Source organism: Taudactylus pleione, unplaced genomic scaffold (assembly GCF_031769625.1).
Source record: "Taudactylus pleione unplaced genomic scaffold, aTauple2 ptg000207l, whole genome shotgun sequence".
Lineage (NCBI taxonomy): Eukaryota > Metazoa > Chordata > Amphibia > Anura > Myobatrachidae > Taudactylus > Taudactylus pleione.
Genome location: NW_028284609.1, coordinates 114,954 through 136,647, shown reverse-complemented (window position 1 = coordinate 136,647; position 21,694 = coordinate 114,954). Strand labels below are relative to the sequence as shown.

Below are 21,694 nucleotides of genomic sequence, written 5' to 3'. Positions count from 1 at the left end.
GTAATGAAAAATTATACAATGTTCTTTGGCATAATTATCCAATTGACTGCAGCAGTCGCTTACTGTGCTTACCACCACTTGCGCTCTATAGGCAGCCTCTTGTCTCCCAAACAATTTTCCCTCCAACGCGTTTCATCTTGGAACCAACTTACTCACAGAATAAACACTAACATTTATAAGCAAATGCGCCCTACAATACTTACAAATAGATAGTAATAAAAATATGAATTCTAAATACATTTGAATCAGTGTCTTATCACAAATAAAATTTGTTGGAAATGCTTACTGTGTGGCTTTGACTATATCCCATGTACTATAGTCATCCATGTGGCTTTTACGTCCCATGGCTTCAGTGCTGTACCCATGATTAAAATGACCCTGTGTCTTGATTTCCTGTAAGAGACATTATCATTACACATAACATATGCAAATTGCACTTGGATGCTAATTATTCAAGTACAATAAGTAACACACATAGGAAATAACAAATATTGCTTTATTTATTTTGAACTTAACTGCACAGACACAAAGAACTTCGTTATTATGTCAGCTAGTATCCTTGTATAGGGAGATACATTCTGTAGTTATAACTGGTCATTTATCCCAGTTAGTAACATTTTGTAAAGAAATGCATATCACCCAATAATTTCAAATAAAAAAGTTATACGAGTCCCACCTCTGAAGCACACAATTAAGCCTACTTTTGGGGGTTGAGAATCGGTACTGTTAGGAGGTATGCTAAATGGTTACCACTAAACCATCATTAAGGGCCGTATTTATCACAACACACACACATTATATATATATATATATATATATATATATATATATATATATATATATATATATATACACACACACACACACACACACATACAACTAAATTTGCAAAGTGATTATTCACATTTTTATCCAAAAAAAGTTAGCAAAAATCTCTTGCGGAGACATGGGCTCCAATGAGAGTCCATCCTAGCAACCAGCTGCAAGCAGAGTGAAATCTGTGGGGGCTGCTTTTGAAGTTGGAAATGGAAGGACAGTGCTGTGGTCCCTCCTTCTTAAATGCTGGTGAGACTTAGATTTTGCAGGGATCTCCCCAATTTTTCTGTTTTAAGGGGTTTCCCCACAATTTAACGTTCATAAATATGCCCCTATGTCACTTAAGCTTGTTGCACCATGAGGTTACTGAGAACTCCGCTAAGTAAATTGTTACTTAAACAAAAACAGAAAAACACTGCAACATTTTCTATATTGTCTGGAAACTCAACTCACCATAACATGTATGGGAATAGTGAGGAGGAATGCTCAATGCAATTTCTTACTATTTGCAAAATGCTACCAGGTCTCACCCCAGCAAAAGGAACAGGTGCTGGTGAACCAAAACATAAAAAAAAAATGAAAACCCACGGGAAGTGGCCCCGCAACATATATTGTGGCAGGAGAGGTGGTTTCCGCATGAAATGAGACCTCTAACATTCAGCAGAGTATCTGTCCTGTGTGACCCTATGCCTGAGCTCACCTTCTCTGCACTGCAGTGATCCTACCATGTCTGACAGACCCAACTGTTCCATGGGAGTGGGATGTCCTGGTACCCTAGGCCTGGCAGCTCTCACCTTCTTTAAAGTCCAATTGCTTTTTTCAAAAGTTATAAATCTCAAATAAAACCAAGTTTAATTACTTTTCCCAATCATTCATAAAAAGGTACCAATCAGCACATACAGCTGAATATGAGAACACAGTTATAAGCCACACCTAGACCTGAAAAATGAATTCAAAACAGCAGGTTCCTTATTAGCTATTTTTCTAACCAATGTGCTATAAAATGCTAATACTGTGTTCTCTTACGGTTTTTACCAAATTTCCAAGCACATTTGAGAGAGACAGGATGGAAGAAAATACCTAAAAATGTACAAATAAATGATATTTGCTTAGAAAACATTAAGGTGCATACACATGTAAAGATTTTCTGTCCAACCATCCAACTAGTTGATTGGTTGGAATGAAAATCTTGTAAGGTATGAAAGCAAATGACAATCAGCAATTTGCTCCCAAATGCCAGATAATGGACAAAAACTGTTGTTTGAACAAATTGTTTAGATCAAACATTTAACTAACTTGTCTGACGAGCATTTTCATCTGTTTTCTGGTATTTAGGAGCAAATTGCTGATCATCAGTTACTACCATACCTTACCAGATTTTCATTCCAACCAATCAACTAGTTGGATGGTTGGACAGAAAATCTATACGTGTGTATGTAGCTTTAGCCTTACTTCCCTTATAGTAACTTGTGGCGAGCAAACCGATAAAGCCCTTTCTCCGATTCCATAGGGGGCACTGGAGGGCATAGACGGTGGGGTATAGAGGGTGCTAAGTGGAGCTATGGCAATTAAAATTTTTAAGAACTGTGACTAGCTCCTCCCCCTCTATACCCCCTCCAAGCCCCAGTCTGAGCAAACTGTGCCCATGGGGAGCTGAGAAAAAACAAACAGACGAGGAAGACGAAGAACCCATGGAGCGAGTGGAATGCGCTGTAATAGAAGGCGGAAGCTCCCCAGATGAGGCCATATACACCTCTCTGATTGTCAGACGAATACAGCGGGCCAGCGACGGTTTGGAAGCTGGCCAGCGACGGTTTGGAAGCTGGCCAACCAGGACAGGCATCATCATACAACAAATAGAGTGTCGGTTGTACGTATGGCTGCAGTCCTTTCCACATAAATACGAAGAATCTTAACAACATCCAAGTATTTCGTTGAAGGTGAATCTTGTGGAAAAGCCGGTACCACAAAAGGTCGGATGATGTGGAAAGCTGAACACACCTTTGGAAGAAAGTCCATTCTAGTCTGAAATTCTGCTCTATCCTCGTGAAATACCAAGTAAGGATGACGACAGGATAGAGCTGCTAATTTCGACCCCCTCCTGGCAGAGGCCAGTGCGAAAAGAAGTACCTTCCACGTAAGGTATCTTAACTCCACCGACGCCAAAGGATCAAACAAAGGAGACTGTAAGAAGGAAAAGTACTAGATCCAAATCCAATGGAACCGTAGGAGGAACAAAAAGGTGGCAGTAACCAAATAACACCTTGTAGAAAAAAACTGTACCTCCGGTAGCAAGGCCAGCTTCTTCTGGAAGAAGCAAGTTAGTAATGTTTAGAAGTAACTTCCTTCCAACCTCTAAGCATAGGGATTACCCTGGATGGGATCCCTTTACGTCTACAGTCAAGATGGCCCTTTCAACAGCCATGCCGTCAAACAAAGCCGCTTTAAGTCTAGATAGACTAAAAAGGACACTGTAAAGAGACCTTCTCTTAGAGGTAGAGGCCACGGATCGTCTATCCGCAGAAGTTGAAGATTGGAATACCAGGCTCTGCGAGGGCAATCTGGAGCTACCAATAGAACCCTGGCATTCTCCCTTTTGTGCGTTGTAGAATCGAAGGAGAAAGAGGAAACTGAAGGAACAGATACAACAAATTGGAACTGCCACGGTGTTAACAGTGCGTCCACTGCCACTGGGTCTCTCGTCCGAGAGCAGTCGAGAGGCAGTTGATGATTTTGTCTGGATGCCATGCGGTCAACCTGTGGGAGACCCCACCGTTGGACCAGCTGTTGAAAAACTTGAGGATGTAGTGCCCATTCCCCTTCTCTACGCCTGGAATGAAGATTGCTGACAGTGCCTTAGTGAAATTTTCCAGATTAGAATTTGGCTTACCTTTCATAGCCACTCGACTTCTGGTGCCGCCTTGTCCGTTTATGTACGCCACTGTCGTGGTGTTGTCGGACTGGACCCTGACTGCTTGGTCCCGCAACAGGTGACCTGCTCTGAACGGCGCAGAACACTGCCCGCAATTCCAATATGATTCTCGGCAGAGTCGCATTCTGTGATGTCCAGCGGCCTTGGAAGTGATGTTCCTGAATCACAGTCCCCCATCCTCTCAAATTCGCGTCTGTGGTCAGAGGAGACCAATTCCACACTCCGAATCTCTTTCCCTCCAGGAGTTGTACAGAGTTCAACCACCGGAGGAGGGAAATCCGAGTTCTGGGGCTTAACCATACCCGTTGGTGAAGGAAAAGATGGGATCCCGTCCACTGAGAGAGGAGGTCTTGCTGAAAACGTCCTGGAGTGAAAACGTCCATAAGGAACGGCCTCGAGTGCCCTAACAGTTTTCTCCAGGAGTCGAATGCAGACATGCACTGAGACTTGATGTCAAAAGACCATCCTCACCCTCTCCTGAATGGAATTTACCTTTTCTGTAGGGAGGAAAACGCACTGACATAAGATGTCTAAGATCATTCCCAGAAACTGTAGCCTCTGCGTCGGTTGTAGGAGAGACTTGGGAAAATTCAGGATCCACTCATGACGAATGAGAAGGTTCTGTGATATTCTGTAGTAATCGGTCCCTGGAAAGGGCCTTCAGCAGAAGATGATCGTCCAGGTAAGGAATAATAGTGATCCATTGTTTCCGAAGGATACAGATCATCACAGTTTCCGTAGGGAGGCCCTGACCTTTGTGAATATCTGGGGGGGCTGATAAGCCGAAGGGTAAGGCCTAAAGCTGGAAATGCGAGTACCAAACAGCGAATCTCAACCACCTAGAAAGGCGGCCAGATAGGAAAGTGAAGGAAGGCGTCCTTGATATTGAGAGCTACCCTGAATTCGCCTTCCTCTAGGCTACACAATCACCGACTGAAAGGACTCTTGAATTTGAAAATCCTTAGGTAAGGATTGAGATCCTTCAAGTTCAGAATAGGTCTGACCGAACAGTCTGGCTACGGAACCACAAAGAGACTGGTGATGTTCGGGAATGTGGACCACCACCTCTGGCGGCTAGAAGCTCGTCTATAGCTTGCTGTAAAATGACACTCCTGTCATTCGAATCTGGCAAACCGTGATGAGATCCCGTACCCAAGCGTTCGTACAAGATTTCGTCCCTAAGACGTGCTCCCACTCTGAGAAAGAAAAAGAGAGAAGAAAAAGAGAGAAGAAAAAGAGAGAAGAAGAAAAAGAAAAAAAAAAAAAAAGGAGAAAAAGACCAGTCATGCACTAGTTGATAAAACGTAGTTGCGGCTCTGCCCCAACCACAGGAAGTTGATGGTGCTCCACTGAAGCGACCACGTGAACGTCCCGGAGGATGAAAGGACCGAAACAAGGTTCCCGACTAAGATCTTCCAGGTGGGGGGGGGGGGGCGCAAAAGGAAGACAAGTGGATTTAATGCCAGTAGCTTGAGAAATCCATTTATCTTCCAAACACTACACTTCCCGTGAATGGAAGTGCTTCTACTTAGATGCATCCGCCTGCTATTGTCTAAGTCAAAGCACTGTACGTGCTGAAAACGCCATAGCTGAAGTCCTGGATGCGATATTGCCAACATCCTTGGACGCCTCACCCAGGTAAGTCGCGGCTTCATCTATATGCTTTGATAACAGAAAAAGCTCCTCCCCCAGCAGCTCATTCCATCAGCCAATTGCTTTACCCAAAGCTCAATAGCTTTGTTAGTCCAGTAGCTTAAAATTGCGGGACGCAGTGTCACCTCTGCAGCTGTGTAAATGGACTTGTGAGTATCCAATCTCCTGTTGGATGTGTCTTTCAAAGACGTGGCCCCAGGAACTGGTAGTTTAGTCTTCTTAGACAGCCGCGACACTGATAGATCTACGTTAGGGGGAGTTTCATAAGATTTCCTGCTGTCGGAAAAGGATAATAACCGCCGGGACATCTGAATTTCTAGGTCTTTTGATACCGGAAAAGGAACAGTCCGTCTTTGTTTCCTTAGAAAGAAAGACTGCCATGCAGGAGTCGAGTCCGTCCTGAATCTGCAATACCTGGCAAATTTCAGAAATTAATCCTGGAGATCTTTAGGTGAATCTGAAGCATATTCTGCATATCCTCCGACTGGAACAATCTCTTCTTGCAGACCGGAGGAGAGGATCCCCTAGTGGAAATAGCCATGGCATTTGAAACCCTCCCTGGATGTCGCCAAGGATCTCTTCTAGAGTGACCTGTAAGCCTCTTTCTTTCCAAGAAGCCTCTCCTTAACTGATGCAAACCTGTGCCTCCAAGGCGGTGGTTCTGACACCCCTGCAGATTGTAGCTCAGTATTGCAATCATCACACAATCGGGATTTAGATGACAGTCACTGTGTAAACTTAACTGCAGTTTTTGTTTTAGGGGAAAGCGCGAACGCAGTCCCCCACTACCACAAATTATGCAGGTAATTGCTTTTGAGACGCCTTAGTCAGTCATGCTACATACAGACCCCACACATACAATATGTAAGTGTAGTGAAAAAAGTCAAAAAGAGGAAACTGAAAGAGAGAGACAGTCAGGAGAGAGTCATACTTGCCCTGATAGCATTCCTAGCAGTGCCAGACAACGCTAGGCATATCAGGAAATAACCACTGATAAATAAGTAGTTCCTGATCCTGCCATAAATGCTCTCCTAATCTGCCTAAAACCCGCTGTGTTACTTACAGTCCAGGTAGGCTATCAGTTTCCTGCAGCAGCGATGTTACAGTTTTACACTGTGCAGCAGACGCTGTTCCTCTGTATAATGGCCGCCAGCATACTTCTGAGAAGTGCTGGGGCCGCTGGGAGGAAGGAGCAGAACTTTAGAGCCAAGCTCTGCCCCCCCTCTTACGTGCTCATGCATAATTCATAAGTGCGCGCTGTGAGAGGGAAAAGTCCGCACAGCCGATATTGCTGCAGAGTGACACTCACTGCTGCTCTAAATCACCGCCTGCTTGTTAACCTGGCCACCTCAATAACTGAGATAGCCAGGGCATACTCACTGACTGACAGACTACCGGAGGCGGTGTGACCAGCGGGAGACTCAGAGCGCGCTGCATGCAGTATTCCAGAGACAGTGGTCTCTTCCTGTAGTCAGGGACCCCAGGCGAACTGCAAGCAGTTGCGAGTGGGTCCCTGCCGGCAGTCTCCCACGGAGCAGACAGGCAGTGGAGATGCTGCCTGTCTGTCCTCAGCTTCAGCACAGCAGCTCTACTGATAAAAAGCCTAACAGCCCAGAGCATCTGGTATACACGACCAGCTCCAATTTTATTTCCAAAAACCTCTCCTAAATTGTCAGGTTTTTTCTTGATTGAATTAGGTCAAGAACATCTTTTAAAAACTATTCCAACACAAATTATTATTTATTTTTTTTTAAACACCATATAAATAAAACATTTTTATGGTATACTGTTGTTCTAGTCATTGACAGCTGTACCATCGATGGCCGATTGACATCGGTTGGGGGGCTGCACAAAATCTATATAGATTTATAAATCTATAATATATATATCTATATATCTATATATATATTTATCTATATATATATCTATCTATCTATCTATCTATATATATATATATATATATATATATATATATATTTATTTTTTTTATTATTATTTTTTTTTAATATTACACACATATATACATATACACTACCGGTCAAAAGTTTGAGGTCACTTAGAAATTTACTTATTTTTGAAAGAGAAGCACTGTTTTTTTTTCAATGACGATTACATTTAATCAGAAATACACTATACATTGTTAATGTGATAAATGACTATACTAGCTGCAAATGTCTGGTTTTTAAAGGAATATCTACATAGGTGTAGAGAGGCCCATTTCCAGCAACCATCACTCCAGAGTTCTAATGGTACAATGTGTTTGCTAAGCGCGTTAGAAGACTAATGGATGATTAGAAAACCCTTATTAATTATGTTAGCACAGCTGAAAACAGGTTTGCTCGTTAGAGAAGCTATAAAACTGGCCTTCCTTTGAGCTCATTTGTGGGTTCAATTATACTCTCCAAATGGCCAGAAAAAGAGAACTTTCATGTGAAACTCGACAGTCTATTCTTGTTCTTAGAAATGAAGGCTATTCCATGCAAGAAGTTGCCAAAAAACTGAACCTTTCCTACAACTGTGTGTACTACTCCCTTCAGAGAACAGCACAAAACAGGCTCTAACCAGAGTAGAAAGAGAAGTGAGAGGCCCCGTTGCACAGCTGTGCAAGAAGACAAGTACATTAGAGTCTCTAGTTTCAGAAATAGATGCCTCAAGTCCTCAACTGGCAGCTTCATTAAATGGTACCCACAAAAAGCCACTGTCAACGTCTACACTGAAGAGGCGACTCCGGGATGCTGGCCTTCTAGGCAGAGTGGCAAAGAAAAAGCCATATCTGGGCAAAAGAACACAGACATTGGCAACGCCATGCCATACCCTGTGGACAGCGCTTGATTGGAGCCAATTTCCTCCTCAACAGGACAATGAACCAAAGCACACCTCCAAATTATGCAAGAACTATTTAGGGAAGAAGCAGGCAGCTGGTATTCTGTCTGTAATGGAGTGGCCAGCGCAGTCACCAGATCTCAACCCCATTGAGCTGTTGTGGGAGCAGCTTGACCGTATGGTACGCAAGAAGTGCCCATCAAGCCAATCTAACTTGAGGAGGTGCTTCAGGAAGCGTGGGGTGAAATTATTTCAGATTACCTCAACAAATTAACAGCTAGAATGCCAAAGGTCTGCAATGCTGTAATTGCTGCAAAAGGAGTTTGAAGGACAAAATTATTACTTCAAACAAAAATCATTATTTCTAACCTTGCCAATGTCTTCACTGTAATTTCTTTTCATTTTGCAACTCATTTGATATATAAAAGTAAGTTTTTATGTAAAACACAAAATTGTCTGGGTAACCCCAAATTTTTGAACGATAGTGTATATATACACACATACATATATACATATATACACACACACAGTCAGGTCCATAAATATTGGGACATTGACAGAATTTTCAGATTTTGGCCTCTATTCACCACCACAATGGTTTTGAAATGAAACAAACAAGATGTGCTTTAACTGCAGACTTTCAGATTTAATTTGAGGGTAATTACATCCAAATCGGGTGAACGGTGTAGGAATTACAACGGTTTCTATATGTGCCTCCCACCTTTCAAGGGGCCAAAAGTAATGGAACTATCAACTCAAAAGCTATTTCATGGACAGGTGTGGGCTATTCCCTCGTTATTTCATTATCAATTAAGCAGGTAAAAGGTCTGGAGTTGATTCTAGGTGTGATATTTGCATTAGGAATCAGTTGCTGTCAACTCTCAATATGAGATCCAAAGAGCTGTCACTATCAGTGAAGCAAGCCATCATTAGGCTGAAAAATCAAAACAAACCCATCAGAGAGATAGGAAAAACATTAGGTGTGGCCAAATCAACTGTTTGGAACATTCTTAAAAAGAGAGAACGCACCGGAGAGCTCAGCAACACCAAAAGACTCGGAAGACCACGGAAACAACTGTGGTGGATGACAGAAGAATTATTTCCCTGGTGAAGAAAAACCCCTTCACAACAGTTGGCCAAATCAAGAACACTCTCCAGGAGGTAGGTGTATATGTGTCAAAGTCAACAATCAAGAGAAGACTTCACAAGAGTGAATATAGAGGGTTCACCACAAGATGCAAACCTTTGGTGAGCCACAAAAACAGGAAGACCAGATTAGAGTTTGCCAAACAACATCTAAAAAAGCCATTACAGTTCTGGAACAACATCCTATGAACAGATGAGACAAAGATCAACTTGTACCAGAGTGATGGGAAGAGAGGAGAAGGAAAGGAACTGCTCATGATCCAAAACATACCACCTCATCAGTGATGCATGGTGGTGGTAGTGTCATGGCGTGGGCATGTATGGCTGCCAATGGAACTGAATCCCTTGTATTTATTGATGATGTGACTGCTGACACAAGCAGCAGAATGAATTCTGAAGTGTTTTGGGCAATATTATATGCTCATATTCAGTCAAATGGACGGCGCTTCACAGTGCAGATGGACAATGACCCGAAGCATACTGCAAAAGCAACCAAAGAGTTTTTTAAGGCTAAAAAGTGGAATGTTATGCGATGCCAAGTCAATCCCCTGACCTGAATCCGATTGAGCATGCATTTCACTTGATGAAGACAAAACTGAAGGGAAAATGCCCCAAGAACAAGCAGGAACTGAAGACATTTGCAGTAGAGGCCTGGCAGAGCATCACCAGGGATGAAACCCAGCGTCTGGTGATGTCTATGCATTCCAGACTTCAGGCTGTAATTGCCTGCAAAGGATTTGCAACAAAGTATTAAAAAGTGAAAGTTAGATTTAGGATTGTTTCGTTTGTCCCATTACTTTTGGTCCCTTAAAAAGTGGGAGGCACATATAGAAACCGTTGTAATTCCTGCACCGTTCACCTGATTTGGATGCAATTACCCTCAAATTAAATCTGAAAGTCTGCAGTTAAAGCACATATTGTTTGTTTCATTTCAAAGCCATTGTGGTGGTGAATAGAGACCAAAATCTGAAAATTCTGTCAATGTCCCAATATTTATGGATCTCTCTCTCCACGGCGCTGCTGTTCATTCATGGGGGTGGGGCTTGCAAAAATGGGGGAGGGAGAGAAGGGGATTACTGTTTGGCCACTGGGGAGCCGCTAACAGGGCATGGGGGGGGTGGAGAAAAGGTCAGCGCTGATAGCGCCACCTTCTATTTGCTCGGCGGCTGCTTTGTCTTGTTTGCAGCCGCCGGGCTGCTGCTAGCATGGGTGGAGAAAGAGGGAAGGACAGCGCTAATAGCGCTACCTTTTCTGCCCGGCGGCTGCTCTGCCTGTCAGAAGCCGCCGGGCTGCTGCTAGCGAGACGGAGAGGACAACGCCGTCAGCGCTGCCTTCTCTTTGCCCAACGGCTTGCTGCTGTTTCTACTTTCCCGGCTGCTGCTCTGTCTTCTCGGCAGCCGCCGGGGGTGGGTGCGCCGGCGCTGGGCTGTCCTATAGTGATCGGCCAAAGTGTGCAGAGGGACCAGGAGGTCCCTCTGTGATTGGCGGCTGCTAGAAGATGATTTTCCAGCAGCCGCCCACAGAGCTTTTCTGACTGGTCGTATCAGATACCATGCCACACAAGTGGTTAATGCTAGATTCGTTTTTTTTTTTAAGACATTCACAACCAGTAGAAAATTGGACACTATAGAGTACACCAGTGTATAGCAGAAACTAAACAAATGTATGGCTAATTGCACACAATTATCCTAAACCTTTGTTCTCTCTCTCGAATATAAAATAGTTCTTGTGATTCCTATTTTTGGGGTGATCTTTATAAATAGGATTACGCTATGTTCTTGTTTGGATCTTATTTGTTAGTGTCATTAAAGAAGAATTGGCTGAAAGAACTGTATGAAGTGAGAATGTGATTTCAGTTAAGATTTACATATTTTATAATTTGGCACAGCACTACTTATGAGTTTCTGCACTTGTGGTGGATGACACATTATTACACTAGGAGAATCCAATTGACAAAGCCCTTCGGCGAAATGCGCATCTTGTCATCTGGAGGCCCTGTAGTGCACACGAGGGACTCCATACCACACCATCCTCATACAGCTGAACTGTTTAAAGAACAGGTATCTTTCTCTTTTCTTGGATTAGCGTTCCTAGCGGTTTTCCCTGCGCTGGGATTCCACCAGGATCCACAGCCCAACAAGGCTTACCCTATTTTCCTTATTCTAATATCGGATGTCTGGATAGGATCACCCACCCAGCGTCCACTGTGCTACTAAGCACACACACTGGGAAGCAGCACCTGAGCACTGCCTTTCCAGTTATACTTGCCGGACTATTTATCTACCTACACAAAGCTACCATGCTTAACTAGTTATTCAGGCACTCTCACTGGAATAGGATTTGCAGGTGAGCATCTGCTGTGATTTTATTATCAGACACCACCCCAGATCGAAGTCTTATCTTTTTTTTCAACACCACTAAGTAGTGGAGGGAGGCAAACCGCATGCATTCTCAGAACCTATTATTTTACTTAAGACAATGTTAAAAAAAATGCAGGGCTCGCATCATTGTAAGTAATACCGTTTGATCACGCTAGAGGCAATATTTTTTGTTAATAATTGTATATACTGTATAGGTTATATACATTGCTAGTTTTCGGTGCGTTTCAGTATGTTGATTTCATTCTGATCTTATATAACTGATCACTTATACATAGCAATCACCTGTCCTTCAGGGTCCTATGCTCAGATGGAACTGCGATTCGTATTGGAATTCTGGTAAGTATGCTGCACGCATTGCTATTTGTGTTTTACACGCCAAAGCCATTTTGACTGCAAACTATTTACCACTAGGTATTATATATGCGAAGGATATTAATTGTAAGATAAACCTGTTCTTTAGGGTATTACGTATATATGTAACTGTAATCAATAATATATAAGCGATACACAAACTAGCGTTAAACAATCACATTTAATACTGCCGTTGAACTATTTTCAATAATAGAATTCTTTAAGGTGGCGGTCTTGCATAGGGTAATATCCAACAATTAGTGGTAATTACACATTTTGCCATTAACAAACCATTGGGATTATGATGAGATGTGAGAGAAGATTACCCATAATTATTAGGATTTTATTTTGACATTAAGAGTCAATTGCATATTTTTGGCATTACATTTTTTTATACATGTAAGTGCTGTGTGATTTTGTCTGTTTATACTATAATGACCATTATTTAGGTCATGTTTTAGCTATGAGGGTGGTTCAATAAATAGGTAACAAGACTTCATTGTGTAAATTTATTCAAGTCGTACATATACGCATAATCAATAGTATGGCCTTGGTACAAATTATTTTTCTATGTAGTACCCATACTTGTTTAAGCATTTGTTAGAACAGCACACCAAGCCATTTATCCTGGTATAGAAGAAACCAGTGTCAAGCACCTGAAGCCAGAACATGACGGCTTGCTGAACCCCAGTTGCTTATGAACGATGTTGTGCACAGTAACGACTGAGGTTCAGTTCGTCAGGAATATCACTAACTCGAATAAGTCTGTCCTCCTAAATCACACCTTCACTGCGACGCAAATTGTCATGTATAGTGGACGTGCTTGGCCGGCCAGATCGCTGCTTATCATGAACATCTGTCCTGCCATTATTGAAGGCAGTCACCAAACCCAAAACTGTTTACGTGACATGACATGATCACCACACTTTGACAAGTTGGCGATGAATTTAAGCTGCTGATAAGCTCTTAAGACAAAAATCTGATCACTCTACCCACCTCAATGTTTGACCATGTTTCCACCAGCCCCGTCATCAAGTGATGTTGGGACAGTATGACTGATATAAGGCGCAGTCTAATAGCCGTGAGGGGAAGCAGTGGTCTACCTGCTCTAGCCTGGTGGGAATTTACAATGAAATAGAGAACATTACACATACGAGAGGCCTTGTTACCTTACTTATTGAACAAGCCTAGTACATACCATTAAAGGTTAAGTTTTATTATTAGATATTGTATGGGAACTCAAACCAGAGAGTTTTTTTTATCTTTCCCCTTGTATCTATATACTCCAATTTATGAACCGTGTGCACCTCCACATGGTTCATAAAATAACCATAACAGTCATATACCATAATTGTGGATTTACCTACCGACTTTTATACCAGTCAGATTACCAGTGCTTAGTATCATCCACTTTTCCCTTGTTCCCTGGATTAAGTAAACCCAAGATTGCTGGCATGCAGTTATGCTCAAAAAAATCGCTAGACTCAGAAATACTCATATAACCTAACCCTATCAACTAAGGGGGCAATTATATTCCCAGCACAGCAATGCAGCTACTGGGATGAGTGCCCTGAGCTATTCAAGTGGCCACACCGCACCCTGCGATTAAGTTAAGATATGCAGTTTACCATGTCTAATGCTTTTTTCTGACTTAAGTGCTGGGCGTGATGCTGTTAACGCATGCAATTCTGCCCCGAGGAACTAGTTAAGTCAGTTTTGTGCTCACACATCAGGAGGGTCCCATTTTAGTCATGGATTTATAGCAGAGCCAATTGAATAGCTCTTCACTATACGTCGCCGCTCTGGGAATTGAATTACCCCCTTAAGCGAGTTAAAGTAAACAACAGTGGGACTCTATAACCCAGTGTCCTCTGCAGGACAGACAGAAAGTGTCAGGGTCGCTGTGAATGCAAGTACACTGGAGAGAGGGATAGTGCAGGGTGAGAACCAAATAGGTTGGAGGGCCCTTCTCATGAGAGTTTACAATATAGGGGAGTGTGGGGTATAACCAGGAGGTGAACTGAGAAGATATGAGGAAGGAGAGCAGAGGGCATGAGTTGAGAGTGTTAAGATGGCAGGTGGGCATTATTATATTATCCTTAGTTATGTTCTATCTTGTCTACAAAGTTCAGAAAACCAGGGAATAAGAAAAAAAAAACCTCAATGATGGTCCTGCTAGAATGTGGGGAGGGCAAGGCGCAGACTCGCGGGGTTGGCATCTTCTGTGCGCGTTGAAGGTGTGCACTCCTGAAAAGGAGGTGTGGCCTTGGGATACAGCCACAATTCGTCACACATGAAAGTATGCCCAGCACTTACGGAGATACTGGGCTTCCCCCCAAGCTCTCCCGTGTCCCGCACGGCAACTATAGCATTCCCGCTAGGCACCCCTCTGAAACAGCCTGCACCCCTCTGAAACAGCCTGCACCAGTGAATGGATGCCGGGCGCATTCACAGTGACTGCAGCGCTTGGTGGCTGCCCGGCGTGTCCGTAAGTGCCGGGCACGACCCAAAGAGTGACGCAAAAGAGGACACCTCAGAAAAACAAGCCCCCTTTTCGGGCACACACAGAAGTGTCCTCTCTCTTGGTCTGGAGCCGGACCTAGAGTGAACATTACATCTATTCGCCCAGCGTGATCTGTCACAGCAACTTCTGCCGCCTGCGGGTGAGGAAGGCTCAAGGAAGGCTGTTTTAGCGGGGCGCCACTAGAAGGCTAGGGCGCATTTTGCCCTTTTAAAATCAGGCAGGGTGCGGCGTTCCGCTAAACAGCCTAGCGGGAACACTAAATTATGCTATGTGGTGCAGTGTTCACCCCAGGCTTTATTTTGCGGGTGCAACGCCCGGCAGCAACAGCCTACCGGCCGGCACTTCTCCTCGCGCCATGTCCCTGTACAACTAACTGCCTAGCATACCCTTCCGCCCCAATGTGCCGCGTCCCCTGTTGCCCGTTCACCCTTAACGTGTCCTTGTTATCACGGAAGATGTCGAATGTGATGCCGAACTGCGTCGACGTCACATCTCAGTATGTCTGACATCTGTGTCCCTGGAAATAAGTAGCGTTCCCGCTAGGCTGTTTTAGCGGGGCGCGGCGCCCTGCCCTCTTTCTGGATGGCAAAAAGCGCCCTGCCCTCCAGAAGGAGGGCAAAAAGCACCCTGCCCTAACAGCCTGTGGGAACTGTCTTCACCCGCGGGTCGCAGTGTCCCGCTGGTGAAGAAATGTGCGGTGACCCGGTCACCGCCGGAGAATAGACGCCGGGCGCATGCGCCCGGCATCTATTCTCCCTGTCTGCAGGGCTTGGGGGGATCAGGCAGGACATTGCACAGGGGGAGTAAACATTTTAGCCAAATTTAGATAAATCCATGCTTAGTAGGTGGCTACGTCATGGGAAGCATATACTTCTTAAAATATAGGTTTCTAAGTCCAGGGTTTTTTATATTTATTTATATATAACAGTACGATGTGACATCTTAATACATCGTCGTTTGTACTATCGTACCTTTTCTAAATACAAATAGTACAGAATGTCAAGGTAAGAATTTTCAAGGGAATCGTATGCGAGATCGGATACAAATCGCCCTATGTATGGGCACCTTAAGGCTAAAAACTGGAAGTGTAGACAGTTTGAAGGAAACCAAGATCTTCCAAACATAAAGAACTATTTTTGCTCTGCATTTACTGTTCACAATTCAGAAATGTCTACTGCAACATACTTGTCGGAATGTCTAAATTTTGGGGAGTACACCCTGGAAAGCAGGCCAGCGGGGCCTCCATTCCTACAGACACAATTATATTTACTATGCAAACCGTGTTACTTGAATTCAGTTAACAAAAATAGATAAGTCAAAGGGTCCAGATTCTATACAGCCAAGAGTACTAAAAAGGACTAAACTGGTTGCTGCCTACAAGTGGAGATGGGAATTGTAGTTGAACAAAGAAAAAAAAAAAATGAAGAACAGGGTACTATATGATTACCACAGATCTTATGCTGGGTACATACTGGCCAATATATTGCGAGTGCGTCAGCCAGTGTGTAAAGACATCACGGGCGGTATTTAATTAGTTTGGCACCCGCGGAATAGTTTCGCCACGCTGACTTTCCGCCGACATCGCGTGTTTTGGAGGTGGAAACTTATCACGTGCGTCCCCGCTATTCGCCGTATTAAATTCCAAAACAGGTGAAAACGGCAAGTGGCGAATGCAGAACATACGGAAAGTACTGTCAGAATTGGGGAAACTAGCCTGAACCCCCCAAAAAGATGCAGTAACATTAGAGATCAATGTAGAGATGTCCGAATAGCCGTAATAAAACTGTTGGGGTACTTAAGTTGTTTCAATTGCTTCTTATTAGCGTCTTTGCACAAGTGGTGAAAAATGGCATTAAGCAGTATTTTTAGATGAAAATAAGTAGTCCTGTCAAATTTGGGGTAGTTGAAAATGGGTGCTAGAATATTTTTAAAGGCCCCCATACATCAGCAATCTGAAAATCACAATTGAAGATTTATTGCCCGATCTTAGGATTTCCCAATCGAGCAATCTGCGCCCATACACTACAGATCTTTTTCGGTGATTTGCAGATCAATTGCAGCAAAGACAGATCTGGCAATCTTGAAAGGCCCATCATTTTGCTAGAAACGGTCTGCAAATCTGCTGATCATGTCCATACACTAGCAATCTACAGCCCCAATCCATCTGTGAAATCCAACATGTTGGACAATCTGATTAAACAATTCCAATCACTTTTTGGTTGCAATCTGCGATCTGTGAAGCCCCATACATTGCAGATTTTTATACACAATCGATTGCAAATTGCACGATTGCTGCAATCCATCTCTGATGTATGGGGGCCTTTAAGTCTCTAAAGTGATGTTTTAAAAAAAACGCACCTGTTGCAATCACCTGCAATCTTAAAAACACCTGACCCATCCTTGCAGACCCCCAAGAAGTCCATTTTGCTAGTTTTTATGCTTGTCCCCCCACTTTGTGCGTTTTCGCCCCCAAATTCTAAAGTACTTTTTTGCGGTGTTAAGTTTTTCTCCAGGATTTGTTTGACACAGTTGTCCTTTGAGGTCTACCCCAAGGGTTCTGAATGGTTTCCCCATGTTTGCACCCCAAGATAAAAATTTTGCAATTCTTTTCTCCTGCTACTCTTAGGCAAATCTTTTTCGCCTATTACCGTATATACTCGAGTATAAGCCGAGTTTTTCAGCACATTTTTTGTGCTGAAAAAGCACCCCCTCGGCTTATACTCGAGTCATGCCCGCATGGTACGCTGCTGAGTAGCGTACCATGCGGGCCGCGGTGCAGACTGTGTCACTGTGACACAGCCTGCACCGCGTGTGTAACGCTGACCGGACGGAGTTCGGTCAGCACTACACACTGCCAAACACACAGCCGCCGGAGCCGGCAGCTATGTGTTTGGTATAATCAGCAGCCGCTGAGAGTCTGTCAGACTCTCAGCGGCTACTGCTGCTCCCACTGCAGGAGCCATCTTCCGGCTCCCGCAGTGGGTAATGGGAGAGACGTCAGGGGGGGATTACTACTGGGGACAGTACCAGGAGGGGGATTACTACCAGTAGCTGCTGCATTTCCCACCCTAGGCTTATACTCGAGTCAATAAGTTTTCCCAGTTTTTCGTGGTAAAATTAGGTACCTCGGCTTATATTCGGGTCGACTTATACTCGAGTATATACGGTACATTGCATTGACTTTCCCCGTACGGGAAAACCGCCTGGAATTGAATTTGAGATAAGTTCAGACCATGCGAAAAGCCGCAATCGGCGATACTTTTCGCAGAAAATGGCTTTTCTCTTCTAATTGAATACGGCCCAAGGTATGAATGACCTCATTCACAGACATATTGCGTCAGCTGTGTAGCACAACCAATGGCAGATATATCTGCACATTGTGGTGTGGATTAACACACAGTAAAAAGGTTGACAGTGTCCAGATAGACACCAGATGTTAGACAATCAATAGGTTCACAGGGACAAAAGGTCGACATGTAAGAAGGTCAATAGGTACAAATGGTCACCAGGGTCAAAAAGGCAACATGAAAAGGGTCAACACGTTTTGTTTTTTTTAGCCCTAATCTTCACTCTAACTCTCCCCTTGGTGCCTAACCCTAACTGTTGGGGTAGGTCCCTGACCTTACCAGTCCCTTCTAGTGCCTAACCCTAACTGTCGGGGTAAGTGCCCAACCCTAACACTCCGGTAAGTAGCCAACCCTAAACACAAAAAAAAAACCTCACGTGTCGACCTTCTTACATGTCGACCTATTAACATCTAGGGTGGAATTCAATACTATGGTGAATAGCCGCATAGGGAGCTCCCACAGCTATTCAATTCAACGCGCTGTTTGGGCGGGCAAAGAATTACTTCTCACACCCCCCGTAGGATGAGAGGAGAAATCCGACAAAAGTGCCGGGCACGCAGCTGATTGCCGGCTTAGCGCTGCGAAAACAGCCGCGCACCCGGCACTTTAGTCAGAAAATGCCAGTTACGGCGCTTAAGACCCAGGTTAAGTTGCGAGAACTGACATTCTCTGACTTACCCGCTTCCCGACAAGGCACACAGTGCATTGAATAGCTGCGGGAGCTCCCTCCAGCAGCAATTCCCCATTGCGCTGAATTGAATTCCCCCCCTAGTGTCTATCTAGACATTGTCGACCTTTTTACTGTCTATCTATAGTCTGGAACCTGTGTGTACTGGTTGGTCGGCTGACACTTGCTGCAGAGGCCACGGGGAAGGGGGGGGCAACGTGACCCGCGGCCAGATGATGGATGTTCAGTGTGTATGAACAACCGTTATCTGCAGATCAGTCGATATGCAGATATATCGTTTTTTAGGTGTGTATCCAGCTTAAGTCTAGCTGCATACACACACAACGATTTAGTTAATGAACGATTTTAGTAAACGATTTTCTCCCTTGTAAAAATGAACTAAAATCATTTACTAAAGTTGTTCATTTACTATGTTCATTTAAATGTAATGAACGATTTTCTAGAACTACAAACGATTTTTGCATATTCTCTTACTGAAAATCGTTGAGTTGACAAGTCTGACTGAACTACAAACCACAAACTACAAACGTGAACGCGCATGAACGAAAATTGTTCGTTTGTAAAAATCGTTTACTTTGAGTCAAACGATTATCGTTAAACAATATCGTTCAAAAAATCGTTGTGTGTGTATGCCCCTTTACACATCAAAGCAGGCAAAATTAATGAATCATGTTTAAAGAACTGTTCACTGTTTAGTGTCAAACAAATTAGAAGATCCAAAAACTGTTTACTGGATTACCATTTATCTGTTTGCATTCTAAATTTAATATGGCCTAAAACAATGTGCCTGCCTTGTCTTTTGAATGTTATTGAATTATTCATGTATTGTTGATGAAACCAATAATATAATAAAATGTCCACATCATCAGACCAGTTCCTTCTGCAATGTTACATTTCTCAAACAGTTCTATTGTGAGGTTTTACTTTCATGAAACTGACCTGAGAAGGAAATTATTGGATATAAGCAAAACCATACAATGGCTCACCAGTCAATATAATGATTTGCACTTGGATCTTAACTTTATAGAATATAGACAAAATCCTGCTGCATGAATATTAAACTATATATATGTATTATCATTACCATGCACTTGTGGGTATATACATTAACATTGCAGATTACAATTCCCAACTTCAATCAAAACTCTTTAACCACAGCTCTTCAAGCTAACTAAAAATACATCTGACTAAAAACAGACAGCTATTGTACAGTCATTCTGAAAGTCTGTATTTTGTTAGAATACTCTCAGAATAAAGCAGCAAATGTATGAGTAGAAGACCTCTTGAGAGTGGGCATATATATTTTGTACTGCAAAAATAGAACCAATACCATAATTAAAATACCACCTATATATTTGTTTTTAATCAGATGGTTTACATTGATACATATACAGTTATTAAAAATAAACTTCAGGTGGATAATTATTCCAGCATTTAAAAACTTAAGAAAATGGTTGTCACCTATACGGTACCAATCTGCATCTTATGTACTATAAACAGAAGTGGCCTGAAGAATGAGAACAAACGTTTCCAAGGACACAATCCAGAAACTCCAACCAGAAAACTAAGTGATTTTATCCCATTGGGACTATGAACATCTGCTCCTAGGTCACACACTAATGGAAAGCATGTTATTTTTAATTACAAACATATACATATATATTTATTAATCATTTGACATGATTTACCAATAAGATGCTATATGCATGATGAGCATTAAGTTATGCTGTGAGAAGTTCTCCTTTCTTTACACAGCGGTGGCCTCTTCCTTAGCTATAGATTCCTTAGGTGGTAGAAGGTTAATCTATATAACTATACAACAAAACACCCGAGTTGACCGATGGATGAGGCTATAACTAGGGCTGAGATGCTGGGGCAGCAGCCTCCCCCTCCCACCATGCTGCTACTCTCCCTGTCACCCGCCCGGCTCCTGGCCCACCAGAGACTCCTCCATGTCCGGGCGATACCGGGACCGTCACTAAGATACACCCATGCCCGGGAGAAGGGGTCCTTCCCCTCCAGGTGTCAGTACGGCAGCCGCTGGCTGGGAAACACAGGCCGCCCTCCGAACCACGGAGCCTGGGCCAGGGTGAGTGCCCGGGAGCGGTGCATGGGGGAGCATGGCAGAGTGCGGGAAAACAATGCTGCGGGAAGGGAAGAGGCACACACAGTCTCCCCGGGACAACACAGGCCGCGATGCTGTACCTGCACCTCCCCGAGCATCCTCAGCAGCAGGCGGCACCCCAACTCTGCTCCAGAGCAGGGCAGGACAGTGCCCGACCCGCCGCCCGCACACCTTGCCCGGGCTCTCTGCAGCCGGGGAACATGTCGGACTCACCTCTGGGTGCAGGATAGGGACGCAACCAGCGTCTTTCTCATATTCCTCCATAGTGTCCGCCATCTTGGTGTTAGATTCCCCACTGCATGCTGGGTAATGAGAAGCCGGCGGGGAGGAGGGACGCCCGGCATCACACACACATTGCCTGTTGGTGGTGACACTGCTGCTTATTACCCCCAGAGAGATGACATGTCAAGCTGGTAGCGCTGTGGTACACACTCCTCCGTCACAGCCTCTCAGCTATTAGGGCCGGAATCTGGATTAAGCTTTCGGGAGGGTCACTTATGACAGAGGGACCTAGTCAGCACTGTCCCTGGCTGTGCCTGCTGTGTGTAGGGATGGCCATCAGTGGGCAATTGGGCTTACCATTGGTGGTTAACCTCGATGGTATGAAACCTTCAACAAGGAGCCATCAATGGTTTCACCCACCGATAGTCAACAGGCCAATCAGAGGTGGGTTATGTCTGAGGCAGGCTGGAAAAAAATCCCATTGCAAGATTCTGCGCCATCGATGGTGGTGAAGCATTGGATCTCCGCCATTGATGGCAAAACCGTTGTCCAGGATCGCTGCTGCAGTGCCAGTGGAGCGCCCTTTAGATGCTCTAGACAGGCGTCCTGCAGCCTGTACATCCGATCGTCAGTGCTGCCATTCCCAATGCTGCCAGCCCCTCCCCCTCTGCATGACATTATGGTGT

At 43.9% G+C, this 21,694-nt stretch overlaps 1 protein-coding gene across 2 annotated transcripts in view; it reads right to left on the bottom strand.

Moving 5' to 3' along the window:
- ZDHHC17 (zDHHC palmitoyltransferase 17) overlaps positions 1–21,236 on the bottom strand; it is an 86,803-nt gene extending 65,567 nt beyond the window's left edge. Inside the window, exons 1-2 of one of the 2 annotated variants that reach the window (XM_088478091.1) lie at positions 21,000–21,236; positions 287–393 (exon numbers count right to left, since the gene is read on the bottom strand). In XM_088478091.1, the coding sequence (XP_088334217.1) occupies positions 287–393; positions 21,000–21,062 (170 nt within the window). In that variant the 5' untranslated portion in view covers positions 21,063–21,236. The remainder of the gene's footprint in view (positions 1–286; positions 394–20,999) is intronic. The other variant, XM_088478090.1, reaches the window with a different exon arrangement.
- Between the last annotated feature and the right edge of the window lie 458 nt (positions 21,237–21,694).